General features: G+C 37.6%; 1 protein-coding gene across 1 annotated transcript in view; it reads left to right on the top strand.

Annotated features, from left to right (window-relative positions):
• Positions 1–19,853, top strand: part of LOC109415401 (peroxidasin homolog) — a 567,856-nt gene that overhangs the window by 306,473 nt on the left and 241,530 nt on the right. Inside the window, exon 3 of the mRNA XM_062856469.1 lies at positions 18,874–19,020. Within this exon, the coding sequence (XP_062712453.1) occupies positions 18,874–19,020 (147 nt within the window). The remainder of the gene's footprint in view (positions 1–18,873; positions 19,021–19,853) is intronic.

The following is a 19,853-nucleotide window of genomic DNA, read 5'->3' as shown; positions in this document are numbered from 1 at the left end:
GAACTTTCAAAAAGAATTTTCGGATGAACGTCCAGAAGAAATCCCGGAGGAACTCCTCCAGGAATTCTCGGAGGAACTGCTAGAGAATTTCCTGGAAAAACTCATATAGGAATTCCCGGGAGAACTCCTTTAGGAATTTCTGCAGGAACTCCTAGAAAAATGCCATTGAAACTTTTAGAGGAAATCCCGGGAGAACTCCCCGAAGATGATTCCGGATGAACACCTTGAAAGAAATCTTTTTGGAACTCGTAGAGCTATTTGCGGAGGAACTCATAGAGGAATTTCCGGAGGAACTCCTACAGAGAGTACCAGAAGACAGCCTAGAGGAATTCCCGGAGGAACTCCTAGAAGAATTCCTGGAGGAACTCCAAGAGAAACTTATAGCGAAATTCGTGGAGTTACGCGTAGAGGACTTCCCGAGGGAACTCTTGGAGGAATTTTTGGAGGAAGTTCAAGAGGAATTTCGGGAGGAACTCATAGAATAATTCTTGAAAGAACTTCTTGAGAACATTCTGAAGAAACTACTTGAGGAATCCATCGAGGAATTAATATAGGAATTCCCAGTGGAACTCCTAGCAAAATTCCGGGAGGAACTACCAAAGAAATTCCCGTAAGAAATCCTAGAGGAACTCTTGGACTTACACTTGGAAAGACTTCTAGAAAAAAAAAATCCTCTTAGAACTTCTTGAGGCATTCCCGGAGTACCACCTAGAGGAATTTGTGGATGAACTTCTCGAGGAATTCCAGAAGAAATTCCTATAGAAATTCTTTGGGTTACTCTTAGAGGAACTCCTGGAAGAATTTCCTAGAAAAAATAAAACTAAAACTACTTCTAGAGAAATTCCTGCAAGAATTCCTTCTTGTGCCTTCTAGAGGAATTCCTGGAGGAACTCCTGGAGGTATGCCCGTAGGTTCTCCTGGAGGATTTTTCAAAGGAACTTCTAGAGGAATTCCCGGAGAAACTCCTAGAGAAATTTGCGGAGGAACTCCCCGAGGAATTTCCGGAGGAACTCGTAGAACTCGCTTTTGAAAATCTGGTGATCGTTCTCGGGTTAGGTACTAAATTCCGGAGTGCTAACTTTGGACCAAGTTTTCTTTCCGATAGGGCATCCGATTTGGCTGCGATTGTGCGGGAAAACTCGATCCAGTTACAGCGACAGTTACAGGTTCTGCCGAACCACAGTGGACGAGAACACTGTAACTATTGGGTCCCTGAAGAAGGTCCCAAACGGACCGAAACGTCGGACAAAATAACATAACAGCGTTTTGATTTTGTCAAGACTGAGAAGCCACAAAACATTAGTTTCCAAATACAGTCGAACACACCAACGAGATAGCTTGAGGGACAGGTAGCCGAGTGGCATCTATCAACCGGTGTGCCCAAGAAGATTTTTCCTGAGTTTGTCCATGGAGATCATTCCACGTGCCTGTTAACGAGTGGGCCATTTGGCCCGAGAAGAGAATCGTGTTATAGAAGATTCCGGAATAGAAGCTACGTTACCAAGCTTCGCCTAGTACCTTCAACAGCCACGATTGGTTCCGATCTGGTCGGATCACCACCTCAAACCAGCCACGTTTCGGTCGGTCCGGAGGCCACCTCAATCGTACGTGCTATCTCCAGCTGGGTGACAAGTGTGCGCCGTAGCCGCTGAAAGCCACCGCTTGGCCCCGATTTCTGACTACCAGTATACTTCGTCGAAACCCCTTTCACCAGGCACCGTCGTCCCGCCGGCCCGGTTCGCCATCGATCCAAAGAAGGTCACCGTTAGATTGCTGCAGACCTTGGCTGTCCCCGTCATTCAGTACCAAGCGCTCCTGAACCCAAGACTCCGAATCCAGGCAGTTCGCCTCTCGCCAGGCGTCCCTGCGAGTGGGGGTATCTACCCTCACGACGTTAGAAGTCTGAGGTGGTTGGGAACCCGTCACCGCCCGCCGAAAATTCCAGTTTTTATAATAGGACTCCCACATCCGAAGCTCCACCCCTACTCCTCTCTCCTCTTCTTGGCGTAACGTCCTCACTGGGACAAAGCCTGCTTCTCAGCTTAGTGTTCTATGAGCACTTGCACAGTTATTAACTGAGAGCTTCCTCTGCCAATGACCATTTTGCATGTGTATATCGTGTGGCAGGCACGAAGATACTCTATGCCCAAGGAAGTCAAGGAAATTTCCTTTACGAAAAGATCCTGGACCGACCGGGAATCAAACCCGTCACCCTCAGCATGGTCATGCTGAATTCCCGTGCGTTTACCGCCTCGGCTATATGGGCCCTGATACCTCCACCCCTACTATCAAAGTTAGAAGAAGGCCTTGTGTGCCCACCCCGGAAGCGGCCGTTGGCCCAAGACCAGCCGCTTGGGGCTTAGGCCAGTCCTCGTCTGGGACCGCGCAACTACTCCCGGGGTCAAATCGTTTCAAGGTAGTGTGGATGTATGTCCGTGAGTGTATGTGTGTACAATAACGATCACTCATTTGTAGGGCACTTTAAAACGGCCCATTTCAACGATTTTAACTCGAATTGCACCAGAATTTTACCGCATTATTTGTTTTTGAAAAATGGTTTCGATTGGTCGAGACGTTCCGGAGTTATAGCCATTTTAGTAATCTGGATCAGCACTAGTGGAACTGGCCATATATAAAATTGAACCAAACCCCATCACCTAACACAAAACTCATGACGACTGCCCCATCACATGATTCCTTCTGCGGTTCCGGGATTTCAGTAATTGTTTCTTTGGCATATCTTCAGTTTATTTTATGGTATTTAAGGAATTTATAACTATAAGTTATAAGTTATAACTGAAAAATGAACAATGAAAATATTCCTTAAGGAACTCCTGTACGGGCTTTATAAGAATTTCCTAGATGATATTCCATAAAAAAGAAGAATTCCTTTAAGGTGTAATAAGAGCGCGTCCTGGTCCATTTTCGCGTTTTCAAGAGTACCGATTTCATCATCCACAAAACACATGCCCGAGCTGAGGCGAATACCTTTCAAATACCATGCTGATAACAACCTGTGCTCTAATATCTAAAATTGTTATTATTGTATTATTCTACAAAATGTTATGAGAACAACGCAATAACATTTGGAAGTATGTGAGCAGAGTTAACTGAAGAACATATTTTGACCATGGCGTTATCAAACAAATGCACGATTTAATAACAAAAAATGTTATTACTTTGTTATTCAACACCTTTTGGATAATAAATACAGCGCTAAAAATTTTGGGTATTTATTTATTATTGAAATAACAATACTTATTATGTTATAGGTGTTATTGATACAAAATCATGGTATTCGTTTTTGTTATTTTGCCTCTTATGTCCACCAAATGAAGGGCATATCGAGGTATGATTGTATTTAAGATTAATACCTAAATATGTTATTCACTTCCTATTCTTTTCTGCTCGGTTGAAGTGGAAAATGTTACTCGATGTTTATCACGAATGAGCAAGCAAGGAGAAGCAATATCAGCTCTATGCGTTGTTTGGATGACGAGATCGGTGCTTAAGGTATTTGCAGGGCAGCCATTTGGATTCGCTCATATATGTTCTTAAATACTCTGGAAAGAATTTCCTGATAACCCCCTGGAGGATTTTTATCTGGAGGAACATCTGAAAGAATTCCAAGGATCTGAAGGAGTTTCAGAAGGAACTTCAGGAGGAATTCAGAAAAGAATTCCTTGAGAAATCCTAAACGGCTGAATGCCGAATGGACTTTACGAAGAAATCAGGGCAGTAGTTTCTGGAGGAATCTTGAAAGAGGTTCTTGCACGAACGTTGGAAGGATCTTGTACCTACTTTTCGAATATCTTCTTCGAATCAGTTTTGTACCTTTTAATTCCGTCCTATTTTACTTACCTTTCGACAGATACCCGTATTCCGACTACCACTTGTAATCTTCCTCAGATCTTCCAGAGGATAACTGACACTGAGGAAGATTACAAGTGGTAGTCGAAATACGCGTATCTGTCAAAGGATAAGTAAAATAAGGCGGAATTAAAAGGTGCAAAACTATTTACACTCGATCAAAGACTCTGGAAGGAGTTCTCGGAAAAAAAAATCCCACGGGAATCCTGGAAAGAGTTCTTGAAGGATCCCAGAAGAAATTCCTGAAAAAAAAAATCCGGAACGAGTTCCTGGAAAAATTCTTGAAGGAATACTGGCACAAGTCCTCGAAAGATTCCAGGAAGAATTGGAAATGAACCTTGGAAATAATTCCTTAAGAAATCCCAGAAGGGATTCCTGGAGGATCCTCGCAAGCAATTACTACACACTCAGTTTTGATTATCGTGCACGGCTGTACAAATCTTAGATTCATGAGAGGAATTTCGCAAGGGGATCCTGCAAGAATGCTGGAAAGACATGGACCTGCAAGCACTTGGAGTTTTCGAACGACGCGTGCTAAGACGATCTAAGGCAGTATGCAGGAGAACGATGTGTACCGGCGAAGGATGAACCACGAGCTCGCTGCACTCTACGGCGAACCTTGCATCCACAAGGTGGCCAAAGCTGGAAGGATATGGAATATGGCATATGCATATTGCAAGAATGTCGGACAACAACTCTTCAAATTTGGTATTCACTACTGATCCAGTTGGCACAAGATGGCGTGGAGAGCAGAGAGCACGATGAGCGGCTCAGGTGGAGCGTGATCCGGCGAGCATTGGGATTGACTGAGGAAAAAGAGTGGCAGCCACAAACCGAGTATTGTAGTGTACTATTGATTATCATGTCCAATGTCAAATGTGATGTTGAACAAATAACTGTGTGTGGGTGCTGCTGTTCTTTGTGAGATTCATGGCATATTTAGAGCCTTGACCATTTCTGAAAGTTACATTTTTACAAACGTTTTAACTGAACAAACTTCAGCTACCGTCGTGCGGGGCTACTTTTGAAATGCGGGGCTACTTTGGACACTTTTGAATATGGATTTTTTGAATTCAAAATATGGTTCAAATCTGTTTGATGTCTTAGGAACTATTATAAAGCAATAGTTTTCCCTTCATTTGGTTGAACTAATTTTTCAAACAGACCGTTTATTGCTTGTCAGGACGCGAAAAAACATCGAATAAACTAATATAATATGCATAACGTATCAGAACATTTGGTCTGTAGGCATTGTTTCTACAGTTCATAAATTTCAAAGGGTTGATCAATTCATTCAAAATGTATCAACGTAGCATATACAATCGAATATTTGTATCGTTATACGTAATAAATGACCGTTTCGCCCAAATAAAGGATTGATGGTCCCTTTTTTCAGGCTATCTATATAGCAATATCACGCTGCTCATAATACCAAAGGTAGCACAGAACCATCTTAAAACGCATATTTTTATTGAAATTATGTATGATACAGTATACTACAGTATTGGTACAATGTAGTTTTCCAAATAACCCTGGAATTTGAAATGCAGTTTTGTTATAGATAAAAATGTCCAAAGTAGCCCCCATCCGGTTCTATATGAGATGTGTCCGATTGGTGTATGAACAACTTTTTTGTTTATTGATGGATTTAGCTCAAATTTTGCATACATCCTACATACATACTCACAATTATTGTGTATAAAAATTGCGGAAATTCATTCACTAGTCTGGGAGTTATAATGTCATAAAGTTGAAAAACCATGAAAAAGTGTATAAAGAAGCCCCGCACGACGGTACTCTAATTCTCATCCTTTTCATTTTCCCAGTGTACTTATATGAACGCAAAGTGTTTCATATGGTTGCAGCAGCGGCACCGCAAACTTCCATGAATACAAAGCACCACCCACACTGGAGCGCAGTTGAAGAAAAACAGAATTGATATAGAAAAGTTTATATTTCATTTTCATTTCCATTTTCCCCAGCAAAGAAAGCAGACAAGAAACAAGAGTATGTAGACGTAGAGGTACACACGCAACAATCAGCAGCGTATACTTACTTTTATGAATTCTTGTTTGTCTTGGAGTTTTCGGAATCAAGTTTAAAACTTCGGTGAGTTTCGAGATCTTTTCCAGAAAAAACAGCAACTGGAGCCAACTGGGATGGAAATCAGCAACTTCCAAAGAGTGCACAACCGGGCTGAGCGTATTCAAGGATGTAGCCTTTTTGTGGAAAGTTAGCTCATGAAAATGAAGTTTAGGATCTTTCTGATAACTGTTGATGAATGTTACTCGAATTGAATGTAAATAGGGTCTGGGACCATTTGGGCAGGAGGACCTATTTTGGGCACTTGATGCTATAACTTAGTCAATTTTTAACCAATCGACTTCAATTTTTGTACATGGCTAGATGCTGTGCGTATCTCACCGTGTCCCAAAAATCAGGACAATTGGTTAAAAATTGTCTGAGTTATAGCAGCAAGTGCCCAAAATAGGTCCGCCTGCCCAAATGGTCCCAGACCCTATATTGACAGAGACTGATTTCAGAAATAACTCTACCTACCTCTGTGCTGTTCTTTGATGTACGGTATTGCTGTGATTTAGTGTTCAGGAAATTAGAACCCAATTAGCCCGTATTATTAACAAAATAATCACAAATTACCAGCCGATTGAAAGACATTCAAATGTCATGTGCGCATATAATGAAGTGATTCCCCGGAAAAGCAGCCAAACATCAAACCCAGAATTCCGGGAAAGGAAGTCAATTGGTAACCCGGAACGACCGTAGCGAAGAAAAAAATAATTAGCGATAATATTCCGGCGAATTATTATTAATTCATGCTCCACAAATTGATTCCTATCACGCAGGTAATCAATTACACATCATAACAGCGCAGCAGCGGGTGCCTTCCCGAAGCAGGAGGATGGATGGCAGCATATGGTGCTTCCGCGACAACAACGCTACCATGCGATGCGATGGTTGACTCCGGGCGACGTTGATGGCTTAGTTTTCAATTCGTCATTTTTGATGGGCGATGAAAGGAACCGCTGCGGTGTGTTGTGTTCGTGGCAATTGCTGATATGACGCGTTAAAACAGCGTGGAACGCAACAGTGTTTTCGGTTGATTTACTACTTTTGTGTTTTTTTTGGAACTGAATAGAAAGCACCTGAAAGAGAATGTTTTGTGGGTAAAGACGCGACTTGAGCGCGCATGGGAACTAGACACATTATTCAATAGTGTGCTTTGTGGCCTATTGTGATTCCATTAGATTGATTAGCTTCAATTATGAATGCAAGCCTTTTCAGCGGAATGTAGAACTTCTCGGTAATGACCATGGCTTTCATCAGGAATATCGATAGCGTTAATGAAGTCACATATTCAACATAATTGTAGCATTTCATTGAAATTCAAGAGCTGGACCTGAACATTTGAACAAAACAGATCAGAAGAATTTGGCCCGTGATTCGAGAAAATTCATTACAAACTAGTCCTGGAAATGTATATTTGTAATGTATGAAGTAGCAAATACAAGTAGTAGCTGACATATCTGCTAATTGTCACGTTATTTGTAAATATGTAAGTTCTGGCTTTCTCAGTCTAGGGAATCCAAACGATTAAATTTCCATTTCCCGACGTTTCGGCCTGATTTATTTGGACTTTTTCAAGGGTAAAGCTGTCTATCGTTTTTTTTTTTGTTTCTGCTCAGAGGGTTCAAACAGACGGTACAGAAATTCTTTTGATAATTATCTCTTAAAATTGCTTTGCTTTTATTTGGAAATATGTTTGCAATTTCTTTCAATATTTTCATGGGTATTCCTCCAGAATTTTTAATTTTTCTGGAAACCATTCAGAAGTTCCTTTGTATTTGCTCAATATTTTGGACGTCAATTATGTTGGGAATTTGTTCAACAATTCCCGTAAAACCACCATCAAAAATTCCTCTGAGAATCAGTCGGACTATGTCATAAGAGTTTGTTTCGGCATTCATTGGAATTCTATCGGAACTGCTTTTGAAAATTTTAACCTTCCAGGACGCGCGCCATCAAGCAACCGAAACTGAACCGCGCTAGCGCTGCATACGAAATGCGATGTTTTTGGTAGTGTTGTACTATTTACAACAGCGCGCGCGCTGAATGGTCAATGATATTTTTTTTTTCTTAATCAGGTCTTGTGGATATTAATTTGGAATGTCCTTTGGTAGTTCTCCTGGGATTTTGGTAATGTTTCAGCAACTTCGTTGGAAAGTCTTTCGGTTATTGTAAACTATTGGAAATGTGTTTCATTTGTAAAAATATTGCTAAAGAAATTTCCAATGCCATAACAAACAAAACTTTGAAAGAAACTCCCAAAGCTAATACCAGAGAAGTTTTCAAAAATTGACAGGAAAATTTAAGAACTGATGGACTAAGAAATTCTCAAAGCAGCTGTCAAATGAATTTCGAAAATAATCGGAAAAAATATCAAAACAATTGCCAAAAAATACCTAAGGGATAACCGGCGAAACTCTCTGAACAGTTTCTGAAATAGTGAAAAACATCCCGTAGTTCCACCTTCTTATGATTGTTCAAAAGAAATTACCAAAAAAAGTCTTGAAAAACGTCAAAAACATCAACACTTATGACAAAGGTATTTTTGGAATACTGAAGAAGTCTTGGCAAAGGTAACTCCAAAGACATTACCAGAACAATTCACATGCAATTTGCCGAAGCTGTTTCCAAAAGAATTGTTCAATCATTTCCCGTATGAATTGGCGATGTAGTTTCAAGAAGAGTGTCGAAGTAGTTCCCAAAGTAACTACCAAATGGACTTATCAAAGGAAATCAGAAAAAAAATCGAGAATGAATTCTCAATGAAAGTGCCGTAGAAATTCTAGAAGAAATTTCAGAAGAAGTAACCAAAGCCGTGGCTCAAGAATTTCCTACAAGAATCGCCTAAAATTTTTTTAGGGATTTGTCAAAAAAATCTCGAAATAATTGACGAAGAAAGAAACTTCTTGAAGAAATTAAACAAAAACTTAAAAATTTCAACCAATAGCGTTGAAATTTCTTACGTCAGTTATTTTGGGAATTCATTAAACAATTTATGTGGGCCTTCGAACATAGGAAAATCTTTTGGAAATTATTTGTACTGTTTCTGTTTTTTCGATCATTTATTTTGGAATTCATTTTGAAGTCCTGTTGAAAACTTTTTTGTGTGTTTTTTTTAATTTCTTAGAATTTTTTTGGATACTTTTGGTAAATCCTTCAGTTTTTCGTTTATGACGTTTTTGGCATATTCTATGCGAACATTTGTAGAAATTGCTTTGTCAAATTTTGACGCAATTTCTTTGGAAATGCCTTTGACAATAACCTTGGTTTTTGAAAAATTCCTAGGGGAATCCCTTCAAGATTTTCGTCGGTCATTCCATTGTTAATTCTTGAAGATTTTGTTTTGAATTTGTAAGAGTATTTTCGAAAGAATTTCCAAAGTAATTACATTTGGAATTCCATACGGAAATACCACCGAAATTTCCAAAAGTCATCAGTAAAATTTAGGACAGATTAGACTGAGGAATTTTAAAAGTATCAGTCAAATAAATTTTAAAATGAACAATCGAACCATTTACCAAAGAAATTATTAGCAAAACTCTCAAAAGAATTTTTGAAACTATATAGAACAATTTGAGGGAGTTGCCTTACAAATTTCCAAAACAATTATCTAAAGAATTTTCAAAAGAAATGCCTCAGGTGTTTAAAAAATAATAACCAAATGAAAACCTTTCCAAAAGTTATTGCCGATTATGTCTCCTGAAGAAGTGCCAATCAAAATTCCAGAGAATTTATCAAAATAATCTCAAAAAAAAATATGAAGAAATCCCAAAAAAAAAAAATAATTCCATGGGAATTGTTGGATCAATTCATGTTGAAACTGCAGAAAACTTTTCCAAAGAAGAAATTCCGCTCAACTAACCCCAAAGACAATATTGAAAGAAAAAAATCACCGACAATTTACCGAATCGGGAGTTCCAGGAAGACTGTCGAAGAAATTCTTGAAGCAATGCAAACCCCAAGTAACAATTTTAATTTTATCAAAGTTTTTTAGCGATTCTAAAATCCTAAACATAAAACCATTGATACCGATTTGAAAATGCTCTCGAGTTCTTGTATGCCTCAATAAGCCCACGTTCTGGCTAGTTGGCCCAGTCTTATTAGGGTCTACAGAACTTCGTATGCAAACCGGCTTAGGATTTCGGGTTGTATCATAGTTTTATCAATCTTCTAAATAAAACCATATTCTGAATTGTCAAATAATTGTTTTGATTATTTTTCACTCTCAACGTTCGATCGTCAGAATAAATTATGCTTGGTTGTTTATCCAGCCATCAATTGGAAAGATGCAGATATGGAATTCAGATTTGTTTTCCTATTTAATACGTGTCAGGAGACATGCCACGGAAAATTTGTGGTGAATGTGACTGTGATAATGACAAAAACTAAGTGCGCCACACAAACTATGCATAATTTGGAAGTTAAATGCATTTAATTTACTCGGTGGAATTGGGTGCAAAAAAGGTTTTTTCAACACAGCGGAGTTTAAAAGACATTATGTAATTTTTCTGACAAAATAAGATGACGGAAACGTGTTGTATGGTTTAATTTGATCTTGAGCTGTATGTGAAATCATAAAATTGAGTAATATTTTTTCTTTATTTACATGAATTATCCCGGCTTGGTGACATATTTTTCTGATAAAACTCTGTGTTCCTGATGATTCCTCCAATAGGGCTAACCCTCCTGAGGTAGTCATAACTGAGCTCATGGTAGAACTAGCGGTTTTATCACAGCATTTTTTTGGTTTATGTTACGGCCACGAAATCTTTTGTTGGTTTTATGCATTGCCTCACAGTTTTGTGTATTTGTTTACAAAAAAAATCTCTCCGACAACAACCGCAAATGCAAGTTTTATTGAAATGGTATATAATAAGTGATAAAACCAATTCATGTCTACTTGCAAGTTTTTAATTGAAGATGTTTATAGCAGAAGTTATATGATAGTTTTATGGAACGCCAAAGGTTCAAAGTAAAAAGCTACCACATAAAACTAATTTAGAACAACTAGCTTTTTGACATGCTCGTATAAAACCAGGATAAAACATGAATAAACCTTCAAGGCATGCTGATTGTTACTTGGGACATTTTCCAAAATTGATGGAAATTCCAAAGAAACTTCTGATGAAATTTAAGAAGAAATTTCTGAAGAAATTCACAGAGCTATTGAAGAGAATTCCCTACTAAAATCGGTCAAGAAGAAATTCCAAAGTAACACACTTGTCACATAAGAGTAACGGCGGCGTAGGTTTTTGTTGCGCAGAAGTCACTGTTACTTACTTCTAACAAATAAACACTTATTTGCTAGAAGTAAGTCACAGTAACTTCTGTGCAACAAAAACCTGCGCCCCCGTGACTTTTCTGTGACAAGTGTGCTACTTGGGTTGTCAAAATCAATCTAAAAAGAATTGCCGAGGAAAGTTCAATGAAATGTTTAAGTAAACTCTTTAGAAAACTTGAAAATTTTCACCAAAGCAATGGCAAAAACATGTTTTTTAAAACAACAGCTGATTTAGTTTTCAGAGGAAATGCTAAAGAAATATAAAAAAGGCTGAAAGAATCCAGAGAGAAATTGCTTAAGGAATTCTGAAAAGAACTGCCGAACGATTTTTCAGAGTCATTGGCCAAGGGATTCAAAAAAAAAAAAAATGAATATATTTCAAATGAATTGCTTCACTAATTTTTAAAGTAATTATCTACTGAAAAAAAAATCCATAAGAACCACGCAACTACATGTAAGATATATGAGGCGTATATCAAACTGATGACTAAAAAAAAAACACATATGTTTCGTTGATATCGAATTTTAATATTTTTTTTTTATCTCTAAGGAAATTCCAGGAGATATTTCTGCTGAAACCTCAGAAGCAATTTCCAAAAAAAATATTCCTTATAACATTTTTTGCAGGAATCATTGAATGATTTTTTTTAAGAGTTCTTGAAGAAACTCGAAATAATTTCTGAAGAAATCCCTGTAGGACAGACCTGTGAAGTACTAGATTTGTAGTAATGAGCTGAATTTTAGTATAGTGAGAAGATCAATTCTCCGTTTCTGCAATGAAATGGTGCAAAAAGCGTGGGTATTATGATTCCTTGCCTAATTTGATGCTGTTTGAGCAAAACTTTGGGCAACAGTGTTGTTGTTTTCTCCATTTCTTGCTACATAAACAATATAGTTATCCAAAGTTTTGCTCAAACAGCATCAAATTTGGCAAGGAATCATAATACCCACGCTTTTTGCACCATTTCATTGCAGAAACGGAGAATTGACCTTCTCACCATACTAAAATTCAGCTCATTACTACAAATCTAGTACTACACTGAACGTGCCCCATTGATTTTGATAAGTTATTTAAAAAAAAATTGGAAAAACTGTTGCCGAAATCCCTTGTTGAAATTCCTGAACAAATCCCTAAAATACTGAAGGAATCTCTGGAGGTATAAACGTATCCTCAAAAATTTCAAGAGGAGTCCCAGCAGGATATTCCGAAGACATCAGCAGAAAAATTTCTTTAAAATCTTAGAAAATATTTTAGAATGATTCTATATAGGAATATCTGAAGCAATTACAAAGAAATACATGAAGGGATCTTGGGATTTCTTAAGAACTTGCTACAGAAATTTCTCGGGAAACCCGTGGTGCAATTCCTAAAAACAAATATTGAGGAATTTATAGGGATTGCTTTCAGAATTCATTAGTAATTTTTGTGCGGCTTTTGGAAGAATTTCTTAAATATCCCTACTTAAATATCTGAACAAATTCTGCAGAGCTCTAAAAACGTTTTAGGAGATTTTTCTGATGCAAGCGCAGAAGCAATTTCGATAAAAATGCTTATAGGAATTTCGGCAGGATTCACTGAAGGAATTTGTCATAGAATTCTTGGAGAAACCTTGAGAAGAATATCTGAAGAAATCCCTGTGGAATTTATTAAGGAATTTTTAAAAGCATTTTTGAAAATCTCCATGGAGAAACTGTTGCAGAAACTTCTTGCTGAAATAATCCGTAAAATTGATAAGGATAATCTGGAGATAATAATTTCTCCTCAAGGGGATTCAAAGGGGAATCCCATCAGGAAACTCCGAAGAAATCTTCAGTATCGCTGAACAAATCTTAGAAAGTACTTTTGAATAAATGTAGCTAGGAATATCTGAAGCAATTCCAGGAAGATTCTTGAAAGAATATCAGGGGGATTTCTTCAGAGGTACCTCTTGAGAAACCAGTGGTGCAATTCCTAGAAAAAGTATTGAGAAATTTACAGAAAAAAATCCTTCAAAAAAGTTTTGGAAGATTTTTCAAATCCATTCCTCGAGAAATTTGTGGTCGAATTTTTAAAAAAACATCCTATGGCTGTACCTGGAGAATTAGTTCATGTAAAATTTTTTGAAAAAAAAAATGTTTAAATATTTACTTGACAAATTTCCGTAGAAATTCATAGAAAATATTTATGAATAAATTTCCCAAAGAATTCGTGGTGAAATAATATCTGTTATACTTAGAAGAAATGCCGGATACATTTCTGGGCCATACACGGAGAAATAACGGGATAATATCCCAAAAGAATTTCTATATTCCCTCGAAGAATTTCCGCTTTAAACAATGAAAGGAATAATGCAATAAATCTGGAAAAAGAATCTACAGGATTTTCTGCAGGATACTACAATTTCTACAGCGATTTAAGAAATTCCTGGACATATTCATGCGGAAATTTTCAACGGAATCCCTAGAGTTATTCCTGGAAAATTCTCTGGTGGACTCCCTGAGGAAAATTCTGAAAGAATGTCTGAATAATTTTCTGAAGAAACCGGTGGGAGAATTTGTAAGAGATTTTTTAAAGAAATTTCTGAAATAATGCCGTAGAAAATTCTGAAAGAATTCTTGCAGAAATTTCCGATGCAACGAATCCCTAGTACAGTTTAAAAGGTCAATTCTGGTAGATTTTAAGAGCGAATACCAGATTATTTTTCTGGAGAAATCTAAGGAATAATTTTGGAAAAAAAACCATTGAAGATTTCCATGACTTGGAATCTTTGGAGAAATACAAAGAGTAATCTCATAAAGAATATTTAAAGGGATTTTTTTAAAATAGTCTCTGAAAAAAAAGTTAAGGAATCTTTGTAAGAAATTCTGAAGAAGCGTGTGGAATATTTTTGAAAGGAAATCCCCGAAAAACTTTCTGGAGGATCCTCTGTTTTTTTAATTTTTTTTTAGAAATAACGTTCTAAAGGAATTTGTAGATTTTTGTATCTGTTTTAACGAGTACTTCCCTTCCGAAGGAAGAACTCACATTTTGCGAGTTTGTCGGGAGTGGGATTCGATCCCAGGTCCTCGGCGTGAGAGTCACGTCCCAAGTAACAATTAATGCTGAACAGTGAGAGTATTAGCTGAACAATAGGTGGCTAATGGTGTCAATGGCTGAACACAATGACAGCTGGATATTGGTCTGAAGTATGGCTTGTTCAACTTCTATAATCAGCAATACATAGAAGGCTGGATATCAAGTTGAATAAATTATTCATCTGGGTAACCAGCTTTAAAACATACACTAACATGCAGAATTAAACATCTGTTGTTCAACCTTTAATCAAACATTTTTTGACATGTGACCCAAGCATGGTTTTCGTGAAGTACACATCGCTTCTTCAGCCTTAATTCAGACTTAGTTCAACTTTTGTTCTTGACTATTCAGACACAACAAGTAATGCTCTTGTTTTCAAGCGTATACAATTGTATGTGGTGTATGTGCTAAGGTGAGTGACTATAAATCAGGAGGTCCACGTTCAATTCCCAGTTTTCCCACAGATTGATTTATGCATTCCTAAACATCTCTTCTGGAAATAGACGCAGCTAATGATAAAAATAGGCTCACGAAAGTGTTTTTATTTTATTTTATCACAATCATTAAATATAATTGCATATTAAAAGCCTTAAATCAGCCTTCCGATGAATCTCAAATCAGCGAAAGGTTGAATTAAATCACCAAAATTAGATGTTTAGGAGCTGAATGAAGGATTGTACCTATAGTGTTCAGCTTTTGTTCAAATGATCGCTGATTCAAAAGAGTTGGAGAAACGTTTGTACAGCATCAAATTGTTACCTGGGGTATTTTAACCATCACACCAGGTCCACTCCACAAATTTATGAATGATTTTCTCAAACACCCATTACGTACGTACGTATTTCTGAAAACATCTATGTAGGAAGCTTCTCTTATTTTGGGAGCAATTTCTGGAGGACCCAATAAGGAAAATTCCGAAGGAAGTTTTAGAGGAAACTTTGAAACAATCCATGGAAGATGTTCTGATGAACTATCAAACGAAATCCGTAAAACTTTCTCAAAAGGAATTCCTGGAGGGTTTTTTTAAATCCTTTATTAAACAATATCGAAGCAATCCAGGGGAGTTTTTATTTTAAAGTTTCTAAATTAATTTCTGGGGTAATCTTGTTTCTGAAGGAAACAAAGAATTTTCTCAAATTATCAACAACAGAATTCCTGAAAGATTTCTTACAGAAATTTCAAAGACATTCCGAATATTCAGATGAATTTGTGAAGATATTCTTGCATAGTTTTCAAATAAATTCTTCTAATTTTTTTCGGGAGGAATCTGTCAAAATTTTTTGAAGGAATCAGTAAAAGATTTCTGAAGAATTTCATGGATGCAAGATTTGCTAAAATAATGTTTTGAGACGTTTCGGAGAAATAACGCTGAAATAAATTTCCAAATGAATTTCTAACCGATTTTTAAAGAGTACACAACTAAGTCCACAGAACCAAATCATTGAGTAAATTTCTTAAGAAGTTCTATTTAATAAATATGTCTCTTATTTGAAAGGACCATTCTGCCTAATGGACATTCGGTCGAATGGTCTAACATCAATGTCCACTACTATTTTTTTAGTACAAACGTAGCAAATCGCTTAGGAGTTTGTGAAGGCAGCCTATTTATTGCACCAATAAATAAATAGAAACGCTCCATATAAAATCAAAAAGCGATCCATAAAGAATGAACATATGTTCCATGAAAATGTGCAATGTTACCCATAAATAATTGAAAACGTTCCATACTTGATAAAAAATGTACATGTAAAACATAAAATTTTCTCAATAAAAGTGAAATTTTGCACCAATAAATAATACTGAAATGCTCCATAATAAAATAAAAATGCTCCATAGAAAAATGCAAATGCTCCATAAAAAATTAAAATTGTACCCATAGAAAAATGAATATTGCTCCATAAAAAAAATAAATTGCACCATAAAAAATTGAAATTGCGTCATAGAAAATAGATGAATTCTCCAGAAGTATTATCAAACTGCACCATAGAAAATAGGAATTGCTCCATGAAAAATTGAAAATGCTCCATAGATAGCATATTCTCATAATTTAATTTTACAGGGCTAAATTGTTTTACATTGCACTGCTTTAGTGGTGCAAATGTTTAAAGTTATGGAGAATTTTCATTTTTTTATGGAGCAAATTGTAATTTATGTGGCTCAGTTTGATAATACTTATGGAGCATTTGTCTGTTTTCTATGGAGCAATTTCATATTTTTGTTGTGCAATTTAATTTTTCTATGGAGCAATATTCAATTTTCTATGGGTACAATTTTATTTTTTTATGGAGCGTTTGCTTTTTTCTATGGAGCATTTGTATTTTATTATGGAGCATTTCAGTATTATATATTGGTGCAATATTTCACTTTTAATGAGAAAATTTTATGTTTTACCGGTACATTTTTTATAAAATGTGGAACGTTTTCAATTATTTATGGGTAACATTGCACATTTTCTTGGAACATATGTTCATTCTTTATGGAGCGCTTTTTGGTTTTCTATGGATCATTTGCAATTTGTTATGGTTGCAATAACCTTTTGCCGTTTGTGAAGTAGTAATGCCGTATGCAGCTTAGTTGTCCCATATTCTATGGGAGTTCCTATTAACTGGAACAACTATGCTGCTAACTATCTAGGCTTTTCGCTGCAATTTCACGGTAATAAGGATAGTTCTATTTGCCAAACATAATCAAGTTTGTCGGCTGCCACAAACAGGTTCTTCCGCCAGCTTGCTTACTAGTTCAACGACGTTTTCTTTTTCGACATCTCATCGTCGACATCGCATCGGGTGCGTTCGTCTTCCAGCGCATTTAACACACAAGCAAGGCCAAAGTCTAACTCATTCTGGCAGTGAGTAGCAGAAGCGGTGGCAGCACCATCATTGGCATTGACTTGCTTACTTGGATGGCACAGCCCAAACGAAAACCCGACAACTAGCTCATTGCGAAAGTTTAGCTAGCTGCTCCTGGCAAAGGAAGCCCGAAATTAACCCTAGTTTATGCCTTAGGGTAGTTGCAAAACTGACGGATGGAAGGACGCACGAGGATTGCGAGTGAACAAACTACAAAGTTGAAAAACTTCTCACCGTCTGTCAGTTTGGCCGTCGACTGGGCTGCTGCTACGGCTAAGAGCTACTTGTGCACCGGTGAGCCGTAGCCCGGAATATTCATAAAGTTCCAGTGCTGCGCGCCGTGTGCCGTGTCGTTCCGCCGCCGAGGCTGCTCCATCTGAAACTAGTTGTTCTTTCGCATGAATAAGCAATAGTTAATCTCTGATCTTACTTTGTTGGAAGCCTCTGATGGACGATGTGGAAGCACCTGGCGAGAAGTACTCTCTGCGCTTGCCGGTCGCATCCCATTGCTTGTGAAGTGTCCTACTTTCATGCATCAGTGGTCGCTGCGCCGTAATTTATGTGGCCGGTTGCCTCTGGAATGGAATGCCTTACCGGTGATTTCGTCCATCGTCAATAATGATGGGTGGTGTGGTGGTAATGTGGTCCTGTCGCGTGTCCCACCTACAGCACCCTTCCGGCTATGTAGGGGACCTATCGTAGCTGTTGTAAGTAATTCATTCGACCACTTGCATATGTGTCGCTCTATTACGGTGACCATGGGGGTGCGGTCAGTCATGTGGGTATCGTGCTCAGTGGATGCTGAATGATGGCCCTCATGCGGGAGATCAAAGATTATCCTTTTCAAGTGTTACCATAATACATTTGAATTACAATGTATAACAGCATTTCTTCAACCATGTGACAGATGGCAACATTCTCTGAGAGTAAAATGGGGCGTGGTTGCGTTTTGAAGATTTCGAATAAATTATTGAAAACATTTGAAATTTAGCTTAATTTGAAACCGAAAAACAGTTGTGAACCCGTGTTTCCTTGAGACATCGTCAATCATCTATAGGTACCTTACAAAATGAGCTCATTGGCCTATGTCATTGCATCAATTGAAACCCATCTGCCCGTAACTCACGCATGAACCAAGTGTGCTGAATAGAATCTTACCACGGCGTTGAAAGCGCGCCAACCGAGGACACAATTTGCAAGTCTAATCGATTTTCTGGAAGCAATTACTCACACGATGAAGCGTTTCGTCACTCATCGCTTCCCATTAATTGACGGCGGTAATTATCGCTTCGCAAATAAGATTCCGCTCCAACCGGCTTGCTTGCTTGCTTCGGCTGATGATCAAATACGCACCACTAATCGTCGCTCGAGATTATCACCCGGCGCGTTACATTCACGCCTCTTTCAACAAAGGACCGGCGCTGGCCGACATGTGATTCACGTTGGCCTGTTTGGATTGCTCCCTATCAATCTGGTTCCATCAATAACGAACACGGGAGGGAAATCACAATCACTGCGTGTATGGATTGAAGTGCAAATAATCGCAATAACCATCATAAAGTATGCCATCGAAACCCACTCGCACATATAATACATTACGGGAGGGTCCCGCGAATTCCATACCGATCCGGCAATTATTGATTAAATTTCCACCACGAAACAACATTCTAACCGAGCATTTTCCCGCATCGTTCTCGTTTTCCTCTTTTCGGCCGAAAATTTAATACACGCAGGATTATGCAGCGGGCGACCGGAGCCGTACATCTCGACCATGGACATCGACGCACCGACGGTGGCACCGAAATTTATGACCCGGGGCCACCTCTACAAGGCCATCATCGGTGACTCGATCGAGCTGCCGTGCAAAGTGAAAGACCTCGGTGAGTAGCAGTAGTATGTAGTTTAGTATGGTGTTGGGCGATGGCCATGTAGACATTAAACTATCTGTTTATATGGTATATTTCCCGAGGTAAGGGTATGCGATAATACTAGTTTACAAAATAAAACAAAAGTCGTGAACTTCTGTCAACGACCAAAATTTTTGAAGCGCAATTTAGCACTGATTTCGAAACCGTGCTTCAAAAAATGTTAAGTAGAGCAGTTTTTGAGTTTTAGCTCAATATCGAGTTTTACAACTTTTAAAAATATGGAATTTAATAAAATTCAAATATCTTGCGTATTTTTCAACTAATTTCAAATCTTTTTCCATCAATACCATACAATACCATTCGATCATCTGAATGCAGATTTTGCGTCATATTGATGAAATTCAAGATATTGGCGAGTTAAATTTTAGCTAAATTTCCAAAAATATATAAAGAAATGTTTTTTTTTTTAAAAAGAAAAAAAAAAACAATTCTAAAATTCTTTCTCAACGTTTATTTGACATATCATATGTAGGCGAGTTACGGTAAAAAATTCAGCTCAATCGGAGCATTGATTACGGAGAATGAGATGTGTGAAGTGAGCGACGTTGCTTAAAAATAGAACAAAAATCGATTTCAAAACATCAACCTTGTAAGGAAAGTCGAAAAAAAATTCGCTCTACTGTAATTTTTTCCCTCGCGTTTTCGAACTCAGGACATGATTCTACACCAACAATGATCATCAGCTATACGAGATGAACCAGCCGAGGGCTGAAAATCTCGATAATAAAGAAAAATAATAATAATAATCATCAGCTTACCGAGTGCAAAAATGCTGTAAACTAGTG

Source organism: Aedes albopictus, chromosome 3, assembly GCF_035046485.1.
Source record: "Aedes albopictus strain Foshan chromosome 3, AalbF5, whole genome shotgun sequence".
Classification (NCBI taxonomy): Eukaryota; Metazoa; Arthropoda; class Insecta; order Diptera; family Culicidae; genus Aedes; species Aedes albopictus.
The sequence above is the reverse complement of the archived record's forward strand: the minus strand, read 5'-3'. Positions and strand labels throughout refer to the sequence as shown.